The sequence below is a fragment of the Peromyscus eremicus genome, chromosome 7 (assembly GCF_949786415.1).
Source record: "Peromyscus eremicus chromosome 7, PerEre_H2_v1, whole genome shotgun sequence".
Lineage (NCBI taxonomy): Eukaryota > Metazoa > Chordata > Mammalia > Rodentia > Cricetidae > Peromyscus > Peromyscus eremicus.
The window spans coordinates 32,251,630-32,276,068 of record NC_081422.1 but is presented as its reverse complement, the minus strand read 5'-3'; the positions used below and the strand labels follow the sequence as shown (position 1 = coordinate 32,276,068).

Genomic DNA, 24,439 nt, shown 5'->3' with positions numbered 1-24,439 from the left:
ATGGTTGATACACCCAGTGAGACTCCATTTGAAAAAACTTGTTTTTCCTTTCCTATCAGGTATCAGTTGCAAATAGCTTCTTAGTTGGGGGTGGGACTTTGTGTCAGTGTCCCCTGCTTGGTTATGGGATTTTCTGGTTTGAACCTGTGCAGATCCTGTGCATGCTTTCATAGTCTTTGAGTTCCTGTGTGTATCAGTCTTGAGGCTGGAAAATGCTTTTTCCTTACGGTCATCCCCCACCTCTGGCTGTCTCTTAGAATCTTTCTGCCTCTTCTTCACATAGACTTCTGAGCCTTGAGGGGAAGGGTTTGGTAAAGACATCCTGTTTAGGGCTGACTGTTCCAAAGTCTCTCACTCTCTGCACATTGTTTTGGATCTCCATGTTAATTCTCATCTATTACAGGAAGAGTCTTCTCTGATGAGGGCTGAGTGATGTCTGTCTATAGGTGTAACAATATGTCATTAGGAATCATTTTATTGCTTTGTTCCTTTAGCAGGATAGTAGTACTAGGTTTTCCTCCAGGCTCATGACCTGTCTAGCCTCAGGTTCTTGGCCACTTTAGCAGAGTCGGGTATGGGTTCTCTCTTGTGGAGTGGGCCTTGAAACCAATCAAAAGGTGGTCAGTTACTCCCATCCCAGCTGTGCCACTGTGGCATCGGTGTAGCTTGTGAGCAGGCCTCTGTTGTGGACAAGAAAGTTTGTAGCTGGGTGATGTTGTGTACTTTCCTCTTCTAGTAGCATGCCTAGTGCCTTCCAGTGCCATGTGCAAGTCAAGGGAGGTGAAGTACCAGCTCTGTTTCTCCATTTTCAATGACATTGTTTCCTTGTTTTGACTTTAAGAGTTTTTATGTATATGTTGAGTACCAGGTCTTTGTAAAATCGTTTTAAATACTTTCTTTCAGTCTCTGTCATGTCTTTTTATTCTTTTGACAATGCCTTTTCCAGAGCAGGAGATTTTAATGATCTAGCTTTTTCATGGATTAATTTTGCCATATCTAAATCATATAGCTTTGTCTGTTCTAGTATCTTCTAGGAGCTATGTGGTTTTTATGTTTGGTTCTATAAGCCACTGTAAGAGATTTTTGTTTTTGCTTTTTAAGACAAAGCCCAGGCTGGCCTGGGACTCAGTGTATCTGAGAATGATCCCAGCCTGCTGTCCCTCCTCCCTGCCCCTCTCAGTGCTCAGGTTACAGTTCTTGATCCCACCATGCCTGGTTTAGAGGTGGTTGTTGTTGTTGTTGTTGTTTGTTTGTGGTTTTGAACATAGGATCTTGCAGTATAGTCCAGATTGCTCTTGAACTCATTAGTCTTTCTGTTTTAGCCACTGAAGCTCTGGGATTATAGATAAATGCTATCATGGCTGGCTGCATATTTTGAGTTAAATTTTTATAAGAAATACAAGGTCTTTGTTTAAAGTATTTTTTTTTTGGATGAAGATACTCAGATTTCCCCAGCACCATTATTGAAAAGACTATCTTTTCTTCATTATGTTGCCTTTGCTCCTTCTTGAAAGGTCAGTTGATTGTATTTATATACTTCTGTGTCTTCAGCCCTCCTTCATTTTTCTCCTCTTATATTGTAACTTTACAATAGGTACCTACAAGAAGTGTCTTTTTATCTCTTCACAAACTTTAGAATTAGTGTATCTGTGTCCATAGGATCACTTGCTAAATTATACTGGAATTCCATGCTCTGTAGACAAGGCTGGGAGAACTAGCATGTCTGTAGTACTTAGCTTTATAATTTTTCATGATTTTTAAAATTGATTTATTTATTTTGTGTGTGAGTGTTTTGTTTACATGTATGTCTCTGTACCACATGCATGCATGACTGTTGCCTACATAGGCCAAAAGTGGGAGTCATGTCCCCTGGAACTGGAGTTACAGACAGTTGTGAGCCACGATGTGAGTGCTGGGAATCAAAGCAGGGTCCTCTGGAAGAGTGACCAATGCTTTTGACTGCTGAGCCTTCTCTCCAGCTCTCTCTCTCTCTCGCTCTCTCTCTCTCTCTTTCTCTCCCTCTGTCTCTCTCTCTCTCTCTCTCTCTCTCTCTCTCTCTCTCTCTCTCTCTCTCTCTCTCTCTGTTACTAACATAAATATAATTTTTTACGCTCTGCTTTTTCCTTGTTCCTTATTGACATATAGGAAAATGACTTTTTATATAATCCTGCTGTTATTATTAGTTCCAAGAGTGGTTTTGGTGATTCTTTCAGAATTTCTGTGTACATGAATATATCATCTTTGAACAAAGACCTTTCCTTCCTAGCCTCTAACCTTTATTTCCTTTTCTTGTCTGATTGCATTTGCCAAGACTCCTGATGCAATGTTGAGAGAAAATAGTTGAAGGACCATTCTTGGTTGTTTCTGATCTTAGAAAGGAAGCTTACAGTTTCTCACCATTAAGTATGATCTTAGTTGTAAATTTTTTGTGGGGGGTGGGTAGGGCATATAGAGGTCAGAGGTGGGTGATGTCAAATATCTACCTCTCTTACTCTCCACCTTATTTTTGAGACAGAGTCCCTCACTGAACCTAGAGTTTGATGTTTTGACTAGGCTAGCCCCTTGGATCTTCATGTTCCAATTTCCCAGTGCTGGGAGTTACCACACTTGACTTTTACACAGGTCCTAATGCTTGAAGGCACTCTGTGCACCAAGCTATCTGCCCAGCCCTCTGAAATGGGTATAATACCTATCTTCTAGTGTGAGGATTGAATGAAATGGAGAAATATATATGAGACTTAGTATTTTGTCTGGCACTTAATAAAAATTACAGTAAGGAGTCTCTCGCTACCACAATGTTTAATAAGTAGAGGGCAGATGGAGAAAGAAGACGAAAAGTTAATTATATTGCTGGGAGTGAAGCAGGAATCATCTTGGGCAAGACTTTTTATTCTCAGTAACCATTTTTATGCAACTCTGGGTACACAGTTTTATAAGTAGAATATGTTTATTTTCTTAGGTGTAAATTTTTGCCACATATTAAAGACAAGAGGAAATTTTCGTACTAATAAAATGGATGTGCTTATTTAGTTTTACATAAATAATTAAGCATTGACCTGAATATTTGACCTTCAGGACATAGAAGATTTTCAACATTTTTCAGAGTTGATACTTTGACTTGATAATCATTAATGCTGAAAATGCATTTCAAATAAATACATGCTACAAAATGGCTGAAGTGTGTCCAGGGCCTTGTTAGATGTTACCAGAAATTTTTGGCTAATCCCAAGACAAAATGTATTTCATAGTTTTCTGTTGTTGTTGTTATGGTCACTGGTGTTTTGCCTGCATGTGTGTCTGTGTGAGGGTGTCAGGCTCTGGAACTGCAGTTATACACAGGTGTGAGCTGCCATGTGGGTGCTGGGAATTGAACCCAGGTCCTCTGGAAGAGCAACCAGTGCTCTTAACTGCTGAGCCATCTCTCTAGCCCCTATATTTAATAGTTTTAAAATGAAACTCAAGTTAGCAAATCTAACAACAGTTTTTAAAAATAAAATATTGTAACACAATACAGCCTAAAGATTTACTAATTTGGAACTTACTAGGTGATACAGTCTTAAGATATAATTAGACCCTGAGGAATGATATAGGAACATACAGAAAGTCTTTGTTTTAAGAACAGGAAACTCTATGAAAAACATTGCAGTTTTGCAACGAAACAGTATTCTCAAATCTCTGCTGAAGCACTTCATTCAATGGCACTAAATTCAAGGCTGTGGGGAAGTCATGTTGTAATTTTGAATTTTTATCATTAGGTATTTAGAAACCTTTCACTGTTGCCAATTTTTTATGACCCCTCTATTAAGTTGTATAATTTTGGATGAAAGTGTGGCATATAGTTTAAATAATTGGGAGCTGGAGGACCATGACTACTAAATTAACCACCCTAAAGAAGACTGTCATCCGTCCCGTTTCTGATGAATGGAGATATTTTGGGAGCACACGGAGCTGGACATAGTAATAGTGAGTTTTGGCCAGGGACACCAAGGGGCTTAGCAAATGGGGCAATTCTGATGACAGCTCAGGCACCACATAATCAGAGGGCTCCACTGGGGTCACCTAGCCCTTGCCTTTTTGAGATGGAATCTCACTGTACACTCGACTGCTCTCAGATTCCACCTGCCTAAGTGCAGTAAGTACAGTTCTGAGCTATCATGCCCAACTTAATTATTATTTTTGCTATACCGTAGATCAGGCCTAGAGCCTAGTCTTGCACCTGCTGGTGAAGCACTTGACTACTGAGCTACATTCCCAACCCCTATGTTATTTCTTCTCCTCTTCCCTCCCTTCCCTCCTCTCTCCTTTACCTCCTTCCTCCTCCTTGTGATAGTTCTTTACTACCTTTTCCTCATTGCTTTTTGTTTTAGAGATTTATTTTTAAGTATGTATGTGCATGTGTGCCTGTGTGTGATCCTGTGTGTCTGTATTTGAGCCTTTGTGTCTGTGTGTGAGCCTGTGCACCCAAGTGCAGGTGCTCTCAGAGTCACAACGGGGTATTAGAGTACCTGAAGCTGGAGTTACAGGCAGTTGTGAGTTGCCTGATGTGGGTGGGTGCTGGGAACTGGACTCTGGTCTTCTACAAGAGTAATACCTGCTCTTAACACTGACCCATCTCTCCATCCTATTTTGTTTTTCAAGATATAGAATCTTATGTAGCCCAGGGTATCCTCAAAATCCCTGAGTAGCCAAAGATGGACTTGAATTTCTCAACCTCCTAAGTGCTAGAATCATAGACTTGAACCATGTTACTTTGACAGACCCTGTATCTCCCCTCTCCCCCCATCTCTCCCTTTCTCTTCTTTTTCATTAGTTGACTTTAGGAGTAATTTCCTTCTGAATATCTTCATTTTTCAGTTAAATAAATTCATTTAACTGAAACCAATACGTCTCCCTGTAGGCTTGATGTCTAACCTAAATCTTATGACACATGGCATAATCAGTAGAGAATGTTTATTTAGCAAGACTACTGACCTTAAAAACATCTGCTTAAGGCTTTTATCACTGTTTTCTACTGGATAATCTTCTTATTGTTCTAGATTTATACTCTTGACCTTAGAAAATAATTTGAAAGTTACTGATTGTTTTGCAGGTGGCATCAGAAGACTTAAAATGATGTTGTTGACAAATAGTTTTAAAAAAAATTTTTTTTTGCTTTTTGTTTGTTGAAGAAATTAAATATTTGTTCTTTGATGGAGGTTGTGTGTTTTAACTTGAATGCAAAAAACACTTTCTAAAGTAATCATGGATCGGTTTTATAAGCATGAATTGATAACTGCTTCTCTTTACCCGCTTATAAGAATTAAATGATATGGTTTCCATTAATTTAGCAACTGCTTATTGTGCTACTACTTACTGTTAGATGTGTTAGATTTGAGGTATGAGAAATGATAAACGCAATAGAGTCTTCAAGATTTGGCTGAGAAATAGGGAACAGATAAATAAGTAGGTCACCATCATGCTTTGTATTAAGAGTTACAAGGCATCCACTCCCCGCTCTTCTTCCTACCTCCATATAAAATGAGGACAATATTATGTATCTTTGTAAAGGCTCTGTGTTGATTAAAATAAGGTAGTATCTTATCTAAATGAATTGGACATAGAATGTGAAACATGGTGCATTTTCAATAGGTGTTAGTCAAAAGAATATGTGGGAGCACAGAAACTGTTTTTAAACCAAAATTGATAGCCTGGGTGGCAGAAAGGGAAGACTTCCTAAACCTAGGTATGGAAGAATTACTAGGATTGGCATGAGATAAAGATGGAATTTGAATGGGGAAGGAGGAGACGGGAATTGTAGCCTAAAGGACTGGCATTACAAAAGTGGGGATTTGTGAGACAATATGACGTTTCTGATGTGATCAGAGCTAAATAAATGGCAAGATGTAAGCCTTAAGACATAAAGACAAGATCATAAAGAGCTTAGTGTGTCAGGAGGAAGCTGGACTTTATACTGAGAACACTTAGGAGCCCAATTAGAGGTGTTGTGGGAATAGATAAGGCAAACTACTAGGAGGTTTTTGAAATAAGACAAGAAGAGAGTGAAATTAATTTAAAAGTATGTATGAAACCCCTGTGAGTCAGTTGCATTACACAAATGACTGGGTTCAGTTGATTCAGCCATTCTTCACAGTAGTGTAACTGCCAGTCGTTGAATGTTTATACTGTGTTAGGTGGGACATCGAATGCTTTAGAGGTGTTGGCTCATTTGCTCATTTCAATGACTTGATAGGTAAATTTTATCCTTTTTGTTTTTAAAGATGAGAAAATGAGCCCTAGAAAGGTTAAGTGATCTGCCTAACATAAGATTACATTTGTTTGTTTGTTTGTTTTTGTTTTTGTTTTTTTGAGACAGGGTTTCTCTGTGTAGCTTTGCACCTTTCCTGGAACTTGCTTTAGAGACCAAGCTGGCCTCGAACTCACAGAGATCCACCTACCTCTGCCTCCCGAGTGCTGGGATTAAAGGCATGCGCCACCACCGCCCAGCTATAAGATTACATTTAACCAGTGGCAAAACTGGGCCTTTATCCCAGATTTGGTGGCTCCATCTCCTAATTTTTAGAAATCTTTAACATGGCCTGTCACATGTGACAAGGCCAAGATGGTAAAGAGTAGAGGGCAGTTTGAAGAGGGGATTTAAGGAAATCTGTGGCTCGTGCTACCAAGTGAATGAAGTACTGTTAAATACATCTCCCAGGAAGGAGGTATGAGTAGAGGATACATTTAGACCGGGGCATATGGGCTTTAGGTATGTGAAAAAATATCCAGTAGAGATCCCAGTAGGAAATGTTAAATTCTTCTTCCCATTGTTATCATTATCATTAGAGATGGGATCTTGTGTAGTTCAGCTTGGTCTAGAAGTCTCTGTAACCAAGGATGACCCTGAACTTCTGGACTTCCTGCTTTTCCCTCCTGAGTGCTGGGATTCCAGGTGTGAGCCAGTGTCCAGTGCCCTGCCGAGTGTCCAGCCCAGGGTTTATGCCATGCAAGCATCCTACTAACTGAGCTATATCCCCAGCCTTTGTTAAGTTAATTGCTAAGCAATACTACTTCCAGAATCAGGGAATAGAAGTCATGGAAAGTGTTGACAGGAAAATAGTATGGACAGAGATTGAGACTGTGCTAGATTAAGCTTTAGGTTTTAGTCCTGTGGGGCAAAGAGGAAGACTTAATCTCCTTGAGAAGTTATTTTTCTAGCAGAGCACCTCTTTCACTTACAAATAAACCTGTTTCTCCATCTTAGAAGAATTCCTTTTATTCGAGCATGTTATTAGTGTTGGCAAATTTCTGTAATTGCACAGGAAGAAGGTTCAGGGAGTCAAAAGATAACCCCTATTTTTAGTTGTATGTTTTTATTTTAGTTTCACTTTGTAAAGGATTAGTGATGTGTATGGCCTTACCATATAGAAGAGGACTGAGAATTTTTGTAGAACAAGATACTACACACCTTTAATCCCAGTACTAGGGAGGCAGAGGCAGGCGGATCTCTGTGAGTTTAAGGCCAGACTAGTCTATCAAGTTTCAAGCCAGCCAAAGCTACCTAGTGAGTCTCTGTCTCAAATAAAACAAAAATACCACAAAGTTTTTGAGTTGTTTGCTAAATTAGATTATTATTTTTGTATTATTTTACATACAGTTTCATAATGATGTCTGTTTTTTATAGTATACTTCAGAAGTTTAAATATTAGTATCTACTTGTTGAGTTGTGAAATGCCCAGTATATTGAATTTATAGACCAACTTGCAGGCTCTTGGATTCTTACCTCTTTTATTGAAAATTTGACATTGGTTTCAGAATACCTTTCATTATTACCAGAGAAATGTTGTAATAGTAGTCACACCATTGTCCTGACCTCCTCTAGTTTCTATTGTGTATCAGTAAAGGTATGTTTGCATAAGAAGCTTTGAAGACATTAGAAAAATAGAAGCTTGTATGTAGAGCAGATTACTTATCAACCTTTGTAGCGCTATCATTTTGGATTTTATGCTCCTTTCTGAAAGTGCTCTGTGATGGTTATTCTTATCTGAGGATTCTGACCAAAGCTATGGATTCTTTCCCTGAGAAAATACCTGTGAGGTATCCAATGGAGATGTCAAATTGACAGGTAGACTTGAATCTCAGGGACATAATCTATGACAGTGCTGTGGCTTTGTGAGTTACAGGTGGCTGTGGGTGGTAACTGAAGCAGAAGCCAGAGATTAAGTCACATGGGATGAAAGAATATCATGAGAAAAGGAAAACACCTACTGGAGCTTTAAGGAAATATGCTTGCAAAGCAGACAGAGAAGGATAGGTCCAGAAAGGTGTATGAGGAGACCCAGCAGAAGCAATGCATTGAGAGGCCGAGAAAGAAAAGTTTTCAGAAGGAAGGAGTAGTTAGCAAGTCAGTAAAGTCAGGAAAATGCTCCCACAGTTCCTCAGCTTTTTTTCCAATGTTCTCAAAAAGCCTTTTTAGATATTTCCCCAACACACTCTAAAATTTTAGTCCACAGATAGAATGCATTTTTGTTTATGTACTGTTCCTCTTTTGGAGGATCACAAACTATTGTAATATTTAATCCTTTGTCCCTTTGGGACAGCATTGCCTATGCAGAGAATGACCTTAAAGAGCTGTTTTTTACTTGAGTTCTCGATCTGTAAGCTGTTTCAGAGGGGGTGAAGAAGTGTAGAACTGGAGGCAGAAAGTTGAGGTAACTGACTGAGGAGAAGGACATCTAAGTGGAGGCAGGGAGTTAACGCCATCAATTCTGTTCTATCAGTGGTACCTAAGATGTCAGCTCAAATAAAGAGAATCATCCTAGTAAGAAGGAATTTCATATGGTTTATGCTGCTGCTTGTAGTGTCCAAACTAACACATGGTTTGAATTTGATGCTGATCTTTTCTGTTGTCACTCACTTGGCTCTGTTTATATTTCATCATTGAAAAACCTCCCTCTGCTTCTTCAGATTTGCGTTTATGACAAAGTCAGGAGTTACTGATGGTAACAAATATGAATGTCCTTGAAGTATGCTTCTTATCTAACTCCCTTTTGAAAAGTTCTTTGGTCAGTGGTCTCTGGAAACTCACCATAGGCACACCAAAAGAATGTTTTACCAGTCCCCCTAAATGTTCTCAGTCCAGTCAGGTTGATCAAGATGAACTATTACAGAGCAGAGTTGAGGAGGGATGCTTGATGGCCACCATGATGTTGCGGTTGTAACCACCCTCAAAGCCCAGGTCACCATAGCATAGTTCATAATAAAATAATTAAGAAGTAGTGAGCAGGGCTGGAGAGGTGGATCAGTAGTTAGATAGTTAAGTAGTTAGGTAAGTAGTTCAGTTTGATTCCCAGCACCAGCATGGCTAACAGCCATCTGAAACTCCAGTTGCAGGGGATCTAATGCCATCTTCTGACCTTGGTGTGCACCACGTGCATGTGGTGCACAGACAGACATGCAGACTAAACATCCATACACATAAAATCAAAATAAATAAAATCTAGTTCTTTAAAGTGGAAAAAAAAAGAAAAGGAAGAAAAAGCAAGCAAGCAAGCAAGGAAGGTGATGCATGCCTTTAATCCCTGCACTTGGGAGGCAGAGGCTGGCAGATCTCTGAATTCTAGGCCAGCCTGGTGTACAGAACAAGTTTCAAAACAGCCAGGGCTACAAAAATTAACCCTGTCTCAACAAAACAAAACCAAAGAAAAAAAAGTTCTTTACATTTACAGATCCTAGCCAAACACCTGTGATCTTAGGCTTACCTTTTAAGTTTGCACTTTCAGTCTTTTCCTTTCATTCTCTAACTTAGGTTGAGAGCAGCATAGGTTAAAGTCAGTGCCGTCTCTGTATGTGCCTGTGCTGGGTTTTTCCATATCACCTAGCTCACATTCCCAAGTTCATTGCCTCACATGCCTTTAAATCTTGATCTTCCCCGGTGTAAAGAGATTCCCTGTGCCCAGATTGCAATAATGAGATATCTCACCTCTGCCCTGTTACACCTTTCAGTTGTGCTGCAGGTTCAGGCATACCATAAAAACGGTTTTTATGCGCTTTGAGAAATACTCAACTGAGGTTTATAGGGGGAGCTCAGAAAATACTAGCAAATGTGGGAAGGCAGTTGTGAGAAAATCCTTGTTTAATGTGGCCATGTCTCTCTCTCCTGGGAGTGGCTAGTAGTTAGCTCTCAGAATACGGATGAATTAGCTCCACACTGACAACATCCATGCCTATTATTCTAGTGCCTGATCTTTTAGTTTTGTAGTATGGTGTCTAGACCTTAAATTTAATCTAACAAAATGGAGACTTTAATTCCCCCCAGAGCTTATAGTCTGCCACAAATAGAGGCCTAGAATTTTTAGCAGAGGTTTTACTTTATTCAAGAAGTATGAGTCTGGGGGCTGAGGGATGGTTCATTAGTTAAGAGCACTATCTGCTCTTGCAGAGGACCTGGATTTGGTTCCCAGCACCCATATGATGGCTCACAACCACTCCAGTTCCATGGTATCTGATACCTATGCACATATGCACATGTAGACAAAACACTCAGACACATAAAATAGAATAAATAAGTCTTCGAAAAAGTATTTGCTAGTACTGGGGTTACAGACACATGCCACTGCACTTGGCTTTTTCATGGGTGCTGAGAATCCAAACTCAGACCTTCATGCTGGTATGGCAGACACTTTACTGACAGAGCCATCTCCCTAGCACCAGAAGTTGGTATGTTTTGACATGTGTAACACATGAAACCACCACCAGTGTCATGATGGTAAACATACCTGTTGTGTTGGCTAGTTTTATGTCAACTTTACACAAGCTAGAATCATCTGAAAGGAGGGAATCACAATTGAGAAAATGCCTTCATAAGATCAAGCTGTAGGGCATTTTCTTAATTAATGATTGATGGGGGAGGGCCCGGCCCATTGTAGGTGATGCCATCCCTGGGCTTGGTAGTCTTGGGTTCTATAAGAAAGAGGCTGAGTAAGCAAGTAAGCAGCAACCTCTGTGGCCTCTGCATCAGCTCCTGCCTCTAGATTCCAGCCCTACTGTACTTCCTGTCCTAACTTCCTTCATTCTTAGACTGTGCTGTGGAAGTGTAATCCTAATAAACTCCTATCTCTCCAACTTGTTTTTGGTCAAGGTTGTAGCGATAGTAATCCTAACTAGGGCACCTGTCATCCCCAGGACTTTTGTCATGTCCCTTGGCAGCCTTCTGCACCCTCTGCCTCTAACCCAGGCAACACTGGTTTGCTTTCTGAGTGGACTGGTTGCATATTTTAGACTTACATTCAAACATACTTTGGAGATATTATGGGTTTGGTTCCCAACCACTGCAATAAAGTAAATATCACAAAAGATAGTCACATGAATTGTATTCCCAGTGCATATAAAAGTTATCTTTATACTATAGCATAGCCTATTAAATGTGTAATAACATTGTATCTAAAAATATATAATATATACACTTTCAGTAAAAATACTTTATTTAGGTCAAGTGGTGGTGGCGCATGCCTTTAATCCCAGCACTTAAGAGGCAGAGCCAGGCGGATCTCTGTGAGTTTGAGGCCAGCCTGGTCTACAGAGTGAGATCCAAGACAGGCACCAAAACTACACAGAGAAACCCTGTCTCGAAAAAACAAAACAAACAAACAAACAAACAAAAAACTTTACTAGATGGTGTGGTGTTGCACGACTTTAAGCCCAACACTAGGGAGGCAGAGTCAGGAAGATCTCTGTGATTGGAAGCCAGCCTGGTCTACAGCGCAAGTTCTAGGCCAACTAGGGTGACATAGTTAGAACCTGCCTCAAATAAATTCCTTATTAGAAAGAAATGTTGACAATCATCTGAGCCTTTGACAAATTGTAATCTTTTTGTTAGTGGAAAGTCTTGTCCTTGTGTTGATGGCTGCTTACTTATCAGAGTGAATGGTTACTGAATGTTGGAGTGGCTATAGCAGCAGTTTTTCTTCTTTAAATTTATTTTTATTTTGAGACAGGGTCTCTCATTCATTTTGTAGTCTAGCCTGGAGTAGAACTTTCTATAGCCCAGACAAGCCTTGATCTTCTGAGATACCCAAGTTACTGTACTTGGCTAACAGTACAGTTTCTTGCAATCAGATAACGGTACCATTAACTGACTCTTCTTTTCATGAAAGATATACTTTTGGCACATGGTACTACTTGATAGCATTTGCCCACAGTAATCTTCCCAGAACACTTACAGTTACTTTGCCCAGATCCATTTGATCTGTTTATCCGTAGGAAGTATGGAAATAACTTTGATCTCTTCATATATCCCCATCAGAGCTCTTGGAGATCCAAGTTCATTATCAACAATGAGTAATTTTTTTTTTTTCCGGAAGAGCTTTCTGTTGTTTCTTGTTTTCCCTAAGAAGTATTTCTTGACAGTAGGCTTAAACTGCTTAGTTAATAGGCTGGGGATGTAGCTCACTTGGTAGACTGCTTGCCCAGCATACATACATCCCTGGGCTGATCTGTAGCACCACAGAAACTGTGTGATGGTCCACACCTGTGATCCCAGCACTCATGAAGAGACAGGACCAGAAGTCATCCTTGATGTTCCATTTAGCCTTAATTAGTCATCTTGACACAGCCTGCAGTTCTTTGAGAGGAGAAGCTTCAGTTGAAGATTTGCCTGGATCAGGTTGGTATGTGGGTGTGTTTATGAAGAATTGTCTTGATTATTAATTGATGTAAGAAGGCCCAACCCATTGTGAGTGGCACTGTTCGTCAGGCATGTTGTACTAAGCTGTATAAAAAGCAAGCTAAACATGAGCCGGGGAGTGACCCAGAGAGCAAGCCAGCAAGCCACATTCCTCCACGGTTCTGACATTAGGATCCTAGTTGACCTCCTGCCCTTGACTTCCCTTTATGGTGGACTGTGACCTGGAAGTATAAGATGAAATAAAGTATTTCTTCCCTTCAGAAGGGATCAGAATGCTTTATCACAGCAACAGAAAGGAAACTAGAACACTTGGCTACATGAGGAATTCCAGGCCAGCCTGGAACACATGGGACCTGTCACAAAATTTCTTTCCAGTAAACATTTTAAATGGGTGCTTTGTCATTTAGGCTTTGTATTAGGATACAAGCAAAGTAGACTTAGTACAGTCCTTAAGTCTGTAAGGGTTTTCAGATTGGGAAATGAACATTGGCTCTAACTTAAAGGAGCTTCAGCCCCTAAAAGTCATCTCATCCTTTGAAGCTTTGTAGACAGGCATTGACTTGGTCTGAAATAAATTTCCAGTGAAAATTGTATTCAAGCATTAGTATTGGGCATATATTTTCTTTTCTCTTGGCTAAGTACCTGCCAAATAAGAGGTGTGTATTTCAGTCTTAAAAGAAGCCGTTAAACTGCTTTTCAAAGTGATTGTACCAATATTACTACATGCAAAGGAAAGCCACAGATCAGAAGTAGATCCAATCTAGAAGAGGTGTCTTTTAAATTTAGCCTTGCACAAAGTCTCAGGACATGAACAAAATAGAGACAAATTGTTTGCAAGAATATAATATGAATTTTCTCTGTTGGGTTCCCAATAGAGTTGTTATTTCCGCCTGAGACATTATGAACACAGTTTTTACTACCCACACCTCTATCAGCATTCTGAGCAAAGAGAATCAAACAGCATATTAAGAGGGCAACATAATATTACCAAGTGGGTTGTACCCCAGGGACAGAATTGATTTAACTTTCAAAAGAAGGAATGGAGTTCGAGAGGGAGTGAGGCTACATGACCACAATGTAAAATTCAATACCTGGTTAGAAAATTTTAAAAAGCTTTTCAACAAATTGGAAAGAGAAAGGGATTTATTTACTTTGATAAAAAAAACATCTGTTGAAAAACTTACAACTAGTGTACTTCATATGAAAGACTAAATGCTTTCTTTCCAAATCTGAAGCTTCCCATTCTCAAGTCATACTGCAAGTTCTAGTCAGTACAATCTGACAAGAAAAAGAAATAAGACAATTTAACAAAGAAGTAAAGCTGCCTTTATTTGAAAATGACATCACTTTGTAAAACTCCACTGGAAGTTGAAAGCAAGTTTAGTAAGGTTGCAGGGCACATTATTGATGTCTAAAGCTAAAATAAATGTGCATTCCTGTATGCTGTCAACAACCATAAATGGAAATTTCAATACAATATCATAATAGACCAAAAATAGACAGGATAGGGATTGGGGATTTAGTTCAGTAGTAGAGTGTTTACCTAGTAAGCACAGAGCCCTGGGTTCAGCCCTCAACTCCAGAAAAGAAATAGACAAAATTATTACTTTGTTATATGTATGATGAGAGATACTAACTTGTGCTTTTGTTTTTTCTGATTTGGTAGTTTTATTTCTTTGGGCTTAAGGGTAATGCTAGTGTTAGAGAATAGTTGGGAGGCAGTTTTTCCTCTTCAGTCTTGTTGGATGAGTGACAGCTGGCTTTATTTCTTCCTTAAGCATTTGGTAGAATTTACCTGTAATCCCATGTGGTTCTGTACTTCTCATTGTGAAAAATCTCTAACTGCAGTTTCATTGTTGCTAATAATAGGACAGTAAGTAACATGTTTCTTTCACATTGTAACTTCATCCAAGTTGGAAAATTTATTGGCATAAAATTATCTTGAGCCTTCTATATTACAGTAGAATCTGTAATGATAGCATTTTACTTTTATATTAGTAATTTGTATCTTTTGCCCTCACAGACTGACTTAACAGTTATCAAAGAGCTAACTTTTCATTTCAGTATTTATTATTTTTCTTTTTGCCAATTTGTTTCAGCTCTCTATTATTTCCTTTATTATTTCTTTTCTTGTACTTATCTTGAGCTTGATTTTCCTCTTTTTAATTTCTTAAAGTAGAAGCTAAGGCCTTTGATCTAAGGCCCTTTTTATTTTATTTTTCTAATATAGGCACTTAATGCTAGAAATTGTCTACTACATGCTTTCTTTTTTAAGTGTATTTTATGTGTATGGATATTTTGCTGCATGTATGTCTATGTACCATGTATGTTCCTGGTTTCTGCCGAGGCCAGAAAGGGGCATCAGATCCCTTGGAACTGGAGTTACAAACAGTTGTGAGCTGCCATGTGGTGCTGGAAACCCAAATGGGTCCTCTGGAAGAGTAGCCAGTGCTCTTATCCCCTGAGCCATCGCTCCAGCCTTACTAAATATTCTTTAGCTGTATCTAGTAAATCATGTTACTCAGCTAAAAATTCTTTTTGGGCAGTGGTGGCGCATACCTTTGATCTTAGCACTCAGGAGCCAGAGGCAGGCAGATTTTTGTGAGTTCGAGGCCAGCCTGCTCTACAGAGTGAGTTCCAGGACAGGCTCCAAAGCTACACGGAGAAACTCTGTCTCAAAAAAAACAAAAATAATTCCTTCTAATTTCCATTTCTTTTTATATAATAAATTATTTAGAGGTATAGCATATAGTTCTCAAATATATTGGGTTTTCTAAGAGTTTGTTATTAATTTCTAATTTAATTGTATTATGGTCAGAGATTATATGCTGTGCATTACTTAATCCTTTTGAATTTATTAACATTGGTTTTATAGTCTAGGGCAGTGGTTCTCAACCTTCCTAATGCTGTGACCTCATGTTGTGGTCACCCCAACCATAAAGTTATTTTCATTGCTACTTCATAACTGTAAATTTGGTACTGCTATGAATCGTAATGTAAATATCTGTGTTTTCCAATGGTCTTAGGTGACTCCTGTAAAAGGGTCTTTCAGTCCCCAAAGGGGTCATGACCCACAGGTTGAGAACCACTGGTCTAGCATGTTGTCTGTCTTTGCAAAATTTTTAAGTTCAAGAGCTTTGTAGTAGGAAAATATATATTATTCTTAAAATCTTATTCTATCAATGTCAACTAGGTCAGGTTGGTTCCTAGAGCTTAACTGTATCATTTCCATTATTCTGTCTACTTACTGTCAGTAATTGAGAAAGGGACATTGAAATTTTTACATATATTTCAGTTTTTTAATATTTCCTTATATTTCTGTCAGTTATTACTTTATATATGTGTGCATATTCATACATATTTTTGATATATAAAATATATACAAAATAAAGATATAATTTAAAAATATTTTATATGTATAAGTGTTCTGCCTGCATATATGTACCACATGTTTGGTGACCGAGGAGGTCAGAAGATAGTGTTAGATCCCCTGGAACTGGAGTTAAAGATGTTTGTGAACAAATGTGAGGGTGCTGGGAATTAAATTTGGGTCCTCTAGAAAGCAGCCAGTGCTCTTAACTGCTGAGCCACTTCTCCGAACCCAAAAATAATTTTTTGTGTGTGGTACTGTGGATTTACCCCAAGGTCTCATGTATGCTAAGCAAACCCTCTACCACTGAGCTATATCCTAAATCCTACATACATTTTAATGTCTACTTTGAGGTTTTAAAATGTTTGGGATATAGACCAAGTGTGGAGTATAATACCAACAGCTTTAATCCTAGTACTTGGGAAACAGAGGCAGGTGGAACTGTATAAATTCAAGGCCAGTCTGGTCTATATTGTGAGTTCCAGGCCAGCTTCCACTGCTCTGTCCCTTGAGTCTTCCTATGCAGTGGGAAATAGCACTAGGAAAATGTAGTGCTGGTCCCAAGAGGTAGTAGCCAACCAGAACAGGAGTGGAGTATGCACTCTAGATGAGGAAAAGTACGAGAAGACAAATCAAGTCTCTCTCTCTTTGGTTTTTCAAGACAGGGTTTCTCTGCATAGTTTTTGGTGTTACTTCTTGTATTTTATCATATTTGCTTTTTAAGTTTCTTTGGTGTGAGGACAAATCTGGTCTCTGTTATACCATTTTGATAGTAGCAAATGTCCTCCCTACGGGTAGCTTTAACCTGAGCCTGTTCTTGTGCTGGAATTCTTACAGAAAATATTTTACTGGCCATTTGTCATTTCCCTTTGAGAGTCGATTTATATAGATTAGAAGACAAACTCAGGGGCTGGAGAGATGGCTCAGTGGTTAAGTGCACTGACCACTATGGCCACTCTTCCAAAGGATCCGGGTTCAGTTCCCAGCACCCACATGGCAGTTCACAACTGTCTGTAACTCCAGTTCCAGGGGATGTGGCATTTTCACACAGACCAACGTGCAGGCAAAACCTCAATGTACATTTAAAAAAAAAAAAGAAGAAGATAAACTCAGGTCAGCCAACACAAACACTTTTTTAAATGTTCTTGGGAGGGAGAGGGGAGTTGGCCACACCTTTAATCCCAGCACTTGGGAGGCAGAGGCAGGCAGATCTCTTGAGTTCCAGGACAGCCAGAGCTACACAGAGAAACTCGGTCTCAAAAAACAAACAAACAAACAAACAAACAAAAAAGCTCTTGGATTGCTGATTTTCTGATTCCCTTTTTTGAGGGAATTTCTTGAGTTATTTGGATCAGGAAGCTAATTTTAAATAACCATTTTAGAAAATTCCTAAGTAAGTTTTGTTTTATTTTCAGAATTAAGAAAAGGAAAGAACAGCAGCGCTATGCTGAAGAGCAGAGACTCCTAAGAATGCACTGTCGTGAAGAACCTTATTCAGAAGAGAAGATAAGTGATGTTTTAGCCCAGTTACAACTTGAAGAAATAAAAGGAGCCAGAGAAAAACAGCACCGGAGAGAAAAAGAATATGTAAGGTGACTGATTTTAAATATCCTGCATGAAGTTCTGGGTCATATTCCTTAAGAGTCTTGGTTTAGCTGGGCGGTAGTGGCCCACACCTTTAATCTCAACACTTGGAAGGCAGAAGCAGGCAGATCTCTGAGTTTGAGGCCAGCCTGATCAACAGAGCGAGCTCCAGGACAGCCAGGGCTACGCAGAGAAACCCTGTCTTGAAAAACCAAAGAGAGAGACTTGGTCTGTCTTCTCGTACTTTTCCTCATCTAGGGTGCATACTCCACTCCTGTTCTGGTTGGCTAGTACCTCTTGGGACCAGCACTACATTTTCCTAGTGCTATTTCCCACTGCATAGGAAGACTCAAGGGACAGAGCAGTGGAAGCTGGGTATAAAAATCAGGATTTATGTTTTTTCTCCTAGTAGTTGATTTATCTGACCACACTGTACTTTTATAGATATGTAGAAGCTTTACGAGCCCAGGTCCAGGAGAAAATGAAGCTTTATAATATCACTTTACCTCCATTATGCTGTTGTGGTCCTGATTTCTGGGATGCTCATCCTGATACCTGTGCCAACAATTGCATTTTCTATAAAAACTACAGAGGTAAGTTTCTTAAGGAATAGTTGAGTTCTAATAGCATTCATACACACACACACACACACACACACACACACACACACACACACACATATCGTAGTGATTGTGGTTCTGTAGAATTTGAGAACTTACTATATATATATAAGAGAATTTTATATATACCTTTATAAAACAGCTATGTAAGGCAATGAAAATTGTTATAGTTTGATTTCTGTTAGTCCTCTTTATGGTGGAGAAGCATTTCCAGCTCATTATATTATATATAAGAGGACTTGGGTTCCAGCTCTTCCCTTAATTGAATACTATTAAGAGTTTGTTCTTTATGGCTAAATTAGGAGTCTGTTATCCACATACTTTAATGGTGTCTAATACAGACTTGCAAGCATATATCCATATTAGACTGTCTATTCTACTGGTGACCCCAAGAAAGATGAGGAGCTCTATCAAGAGTCCCAAGTAGCCAGGCAGTGGTGATGCACACCTTTAATCCTAACACTTGGGAGGCAGAGGCATGCAGATCTCTGTAAGTTCGAGGCCAGTCGGGTCTACAAAATTAGTTCCAGGACTGTTAACACAGATAAACCCTGTCTTGAAAACAAAACAAAAAAGTCCCAAGTAGAGAGAATGGAATCCTTCCTAAGGTTGCTAATGTTTCTTGTCCATCACTAAATATTGACTTATAGAACATAGGGACTCCATCAGCCTCACATAAACACTGAAAATGTTACCAGTATTTATGTTTTTGATGGGCTTCATCTCTGATATGAATTTACCTGTCCTATGAATCTTATCATTCCTTTACTCTAAAACTTCTCCTCAAAAACAGTATGAAGTGCATGATATATTTTATATACTTCTCTCTGGTCTCAGGCCACACTGCAGCCTCACCACACTTCCTCTTACACGTTTGCATCTCATACACTTATTTCTCTACCTGTAGTGCCTTTTTTTCTTTCCTCCTATCAGTCCCCAAAGCCCACTTTAAATGGTACAGCTTTTCAAATCTTTCCAGTGTTCCTTAGCTGTTCACTCATATCCTTCTTTATATTATAGTGACAATTTGTATATACCTGTGGTGTGGAAGTACTTCACTGCACCTTTACCTTTGCTACCATTTTCTGTATTCTCTTTAATTTCCTTCCAGAGTTCTTGCTCTATTATAAGTACTCAGTAAATATTCATTCAGTGGCTAAACTGAATACCTGTGGCACTTTGGGTAAAGAAGCAGTACTGATAGGAAAAAGAAGTGGGGAAGTTGTATAGATCTGACTTTGTTCATGATTGTGCAAACCTTCATTTGCAGCATATAACCGGGCGTTACATTCAGTCATCAACTCTTCTGATATCTCCGAGGGCAATGCAACTCTTCGAAACGCCATTCGTAATTTTGCTTCTGTACATAGACGGACTTCAAAAAAAAGTCTCCAATGAGAGTCTGAAATCAGTGCCAATGACTGGTAGTATTTCCATCTTCCTTTAAAATCAACCACAAAAAAATGATTTAGGAAAGCTGTTAAAGTATGTAAGGTGAATTATCTGAAAGGAAAACAGTCCCACATAATAACTGTCTTTAACTAGATAGCTGCCTTGGGACCAACACAGAAAGTTGAATACCAAACTTGTCTCTTGTTTAGTATGTACCACGTGGAACCTGTTATTTTAAAAGTGGTTAGAAAAGTAAAGTTTCTTCAATTCCTTCTGGCTTTTAAAAACGTGTCCTTTTAGCTTTCTCTTTCTTTGTCTAATTAGAGGAACTCTTTAGGTTATCTTACTATCATCCTAAAATCATGCTTTTGAATCTTGACAGTATTCAAAGTGTCTGGATGAAGCAGAAAAGGAATGGGCTGCTGAGCACTAATGGCCATCATCTGGATTGCCATCGGCTCTTCTAGTTTTGTGTAATAATTAGAGATGAGAAGAATTTTCATTTGGTGTCCTTAACATTTCCTTTTCCTCCTGTTTCTTTTACTTTTTAAATTATTGCCTCTTTTCTTGGTCAGTGACATTGGAGATAGGATTTTTTAATTTTATTTTTATTCTAAATTGTTTTGAGTTTTTTTTTTTATTTTATGAATATGAGCGTTTGCCTGAATGTATGTCTGTGCACCGTGTGTGTACATTGCCCTTGGAGACCAGAAAAAGCATCAGATCCCCCAGAGACTGGAGTTAGAGATGGCTGTGAGTACCATGTGGGTGCAGGGAATATTGGACTTGGGTCCTGTGGAAGAACAGCTCATGTTTGTACCTGCTGAGCCATCTCTCTAGCCTTGACTATTATTATTCTATAATATTTACAAATGCCAAAAAGTCAAACTGTAACTTTTCAATATCTTTTATGTGAAATATTTATGATTAAATTCTGTTTTCTTTTTCTTTCTTTCTTTTCTTTTTTCTTTCTTTCTTTCTTTTTTTTTTTTTTTTTTTTTTTTTCTTTTTTGAGACAAGGTTTCTTTGTATAGAGAGCCCTTGCTATCCTGGAACTCCCTCTGTAGACCAGGCTGTTCTTGAACTCAGAGATCCTTCTGCCTCTGCCCCCTGAGTGCTGATGAATAAATTTCAAAAGGTATATATGAGGTCAAAGGAATAAAGTTCTGCTTCATTTTTCTATCTTTAAAAAAAAAAAAAAATCTGCTGAATGACATACCTGGAACAAATGAAATAAATATTGCCATAGTTATTATGAATTTGTTATTTTCTTCACATTGTTTCTTGATGAAAAATTTTAAATGATTAAAAACAGCCCTTAGTAGGCTGGAGAGATGGCTCAGTGGTTAAAAACATTGGCTGCCCTTCCAGAGGACCCAGGTTCAATTCCCAGCACCCACATGGCAGCTCACAACTGTCTGTAACTCATATTCCAGGGAATCTAACACTTTCACACAGACCTACATGCAGCAAAACACCAATGCACATGAATTAAAAATAAATAAATTAATTTAAAAAAAAACCCAGCACTTAGGCTATGTCACAAAACAAAATAAAGGCCTACACTTCTAGCCAGGCTGTTGAAAAAGAATCCAAGTACATGAATGAGAAGATTGACAAGTTATTTAACTACATTGGTTAATTATCCAGCTCAGTCAGAGTCCTTGAAGTAAGTATATATTTTATTTAGTCTTAAAGAAGTATATTTTAACAGTTCTATTTAGATATGATTTGCCTGTGTTTAAAATACACATTCAGCGGCTTTTAGTACATTCACAACCCTTACTAAACAAGACTCCATGATCTAGCAGTTCTGCTTCTGGGTTTATATGTGAAAGAATTAGAAGGAAGATCTGAAACGGAGGCTTGCACACTTTATCTGTAACAACATTACTCAGAACAGCCTGTGTGTCCATGGATGAATGAAGCAATTAAAAGTGTATGTACACTTGTAGCAGAGGGCTTTCAGGCTTCAAAAAGGATTCCTGTCACATGTGGTGACACTATTCTAAATAAAGTAAAGCAGTCACCAAAGACAAGTATTACAATGCTGTTCATGTGTGCTCCAGAAAGTAGTCAGATTTTCAGAAAGAGTAAAATAGTACCTTCTGGAAGCTGGAGTTGAGAGGACATGAGGCATTGTCATTTAATGGTACAGAGTTTTAGTTTTGCTGGATGAAAATGCCCTAGAAATCTCTTTCACAAAGTCTGAATATACTTAACTGCTGAACTATATGCTTAAAATATTTACAATGCTAAAGTTTATGTGAGTTCTTAAAAATCTTTTTAAAACCATTTTATTATTTTTTTATTATAATTATTACTTGTCAGGAGGTAGGTCAGAGGGGTATCAAATCACTTGGAGCTGGAGTTACAGGCAGTTGTGAGCTGTCTGTTGTGGGTACTGGTAATTGAACTCAGGTGCTCTGCAAGAACAGTATGTTCTCAACCACTGAGCCATTTCTCCAGCCCCTAGTTGATTTGACGTTTTTAATATGTAATTTTTTTTTAGCTTCAAAAACACTGCAGTGTTCTAAACATACAAACATTGTGCTTGGGTACAGAGGGCTCTTGCACTTGCATTAATTTGGTGGGGTTTTTTGCTGACAATGAAGAATTCTGTAGTTTGTCTAAAAACTAATGTATATCTATTGCACATAACTTAAAAACCCAAACACTTCTCATGCTAGCTTCTCTCGTTTACAGCTAAAGAATGTCAACAGAATGCTATGGCACATAGAAAACCACAAGACGACCTGAAGCTGTTGGGAGCCATCACAATGTCCTAGCCTCACAGTGCATACGTTGAACTACAGCCCTTCCAAAAGGCATCTTCCCCATGCCAAGCAAGGAGCATCAAGAGTTTGTTTTTATTTACTTTACAGATTACAGATATGTACAGTTTTCAACTCAGGGTTTTCAGCCAATAACCATGCTAATATCACCTCACAAACTGAAAACAAAATGTCAGAAACATCTTCAAATGCCCTATCATACCAAAAGCAAATTGCAGAGTAAGGAGAACACAAGAGTACCTTTTCATTTTAAAATGTTTGGAAACATGTACAATTTTGTACAGTTACAGGAGCTCCAGATACATGTGTCCACTTCAAGTAAACCAGAGGCTTTGAGAAGCTGTGGGGTGACTGTGGTCAGATGTAAATTAAACCCGATGAGGAGAGTAGATACAGCTCAGATACGATGTGTGGATCATAGCACTCCCCTCTCCATGGTATTTGTAAGGAGACACATAAACACTTTTAGCTGAGAATGGTGGTACATGCCTGTAATCCCAGTACTGTTGGGAGGCTGATGCAGGGGGATCAGGAGTTTGAGGCCAACTGGGCTACATGAAACTGTCTCAAAAAAAGCCAAATAAAGTAGTTTTTCCTCCTTCCTTCTGCTGCTGCTCCTCATCTTCTTCCACCTTTTTGTGAAAAAATTCAGTGAGACCCTTTTTACCATGAGACTTTCCTTCCCTTTGACTTGTGCTTATGACATCCTTCTCATATTTGTCCCTCTGCTTCACCACCTTACTGATGCTCGGCAGCTTTTCTCTGCTACTTAAGCTGTTCAACATCTCACTCAACTGTTACTTTGTTTTGTTTCTTAACAACATCTACAATGGAGATTCCAGGATTTTTAGATTTGATCTTGGGTCAGAATTCTGAACAAAACAAGAAGAATGCAGACAGTGGTCTGTGGACAGCAGTAGTGCCCTTTTCTTCAGGCCTCCTGCAAGCTGGCCCACAGTCCTTCATTTCCCAAATGTAGCATGTTTTGTCCAACTTTGCCATTTTATCAGTTTTAAATTTCCCTGCCCAGCATTGTCTCCATTTCTCAGAGTACTTAGGAAATCTTGCAATACTGAGAAGGACATCTGGCTTTTCTTCTGTGGTCTTCTCTGCCTGTCTACACAAAGAGGGCATAAGCAGACATAAGTCCTTTGGTCTCTTGGGGTCACCTTTAGCCATCCTGATATATTGCTCTCTAGGAAGGACAGAGCATAATTCAAGGCTTCCTGGTCTCGCACTAACTGCTTCTATGACAGCCAACTCTACATGATGGTTACTAATTAAAAATGTTAACAGTAAAATACAAGGGATGCATAATGGCAGTCACTCTCGAGTCTTCCCACTCCAAAAATCCCTTTCCAACCTAGGTAACCATTAATCTATTCTATCTGTAAATTAGCCTGTCACTTCTCTTATAAATGGAATATATAATATGAACTCTTTCATGACTGAACCTTTTCAGCTAGCTTGATGGCAAGACTCACCTGAGTTGTTAGCTTCATTAACACTTTGCTACTTTTTATTGTTGAATAGTATTGATAGTAATAGTAATAATAAAACCATATTTATTCATTCATCAACTGATAGACTTTTTTTCTGCTATGAGCAATTGTTCTTAGGATTCTGTAGGTATATGTTTTCATTTCTTTTGGTGTATACCTAGGAGTAAAATTCCTTAGTCACATGGTAGCTTTGTGCTTAACCTTTTGAGAAACTACAAATTGTTTTCCAAAGTAGCTGTACTAATTTTCGTCCCCAAAATGTGTAAAGGTTCAGTGTTCTTCACCAACACTGTCTCTTCAATGGGTGGCTGCGATGTGGTATTTCCCTGTGGTTTTAATTTCCTCATAGCAGTTGATATTGGTCATTCTTTTCATGTGCCTGTTAGCCATTTGGGTCTGTCTTATGAAGATGTTTGTAGGATATTTTGCCAGCTTCATAATTGAGTTGTCTTTTTATTACAGAATTAGAAGAGCTTCTAATGTATCCTACATGGTGGGTGCTTTATCAGCTGTAT

At 38.7% G+C, this 24,439-nt stretch overlaps 1 protein-coding gene across 3 annotated transcripts in view; it reads left to right on the top strand.

Moving 5' to 3' along the window:
• The window catches only part of Ccdc15 (coiled-coil domain containing 15), a 70,500-nt gene extending 46,498 nt beyond the window's left edge, over nucleotides 1–24,002 (top strand). For all 3 annotated transcript variants that reach the window (XM_059267638.1, XM_059267639.1, XM_059267637.1), the window contains 4 exons: nucleotides 17,447–17,623; nucleotides 18,060–18,208; nucleotides 19,506–19,659; nucleotides 22,334–24,002. In XM_059267638.1, the coding sequence (XP_059123621.1) occupies nucleotides 17,447–17,623; nucleotides 18,060–18,208; nucleotides 19,506–19,633 (454 nt within the window). In that variant the 3' untranslated portion in view covers nucleotides 19,634–19,659; nucleotides 22,334–24,002. The remainder of the gene's footprint in view (nucleotides 1–17,446; nucleotides 17,624–18,059; nucleotides 18,209–19,505; nucleotides 19,660–22,333) is intronic.
• The last annotated feature ends 437 nt before the right edge of the window (nucleotides 24,003–24,439 follow it).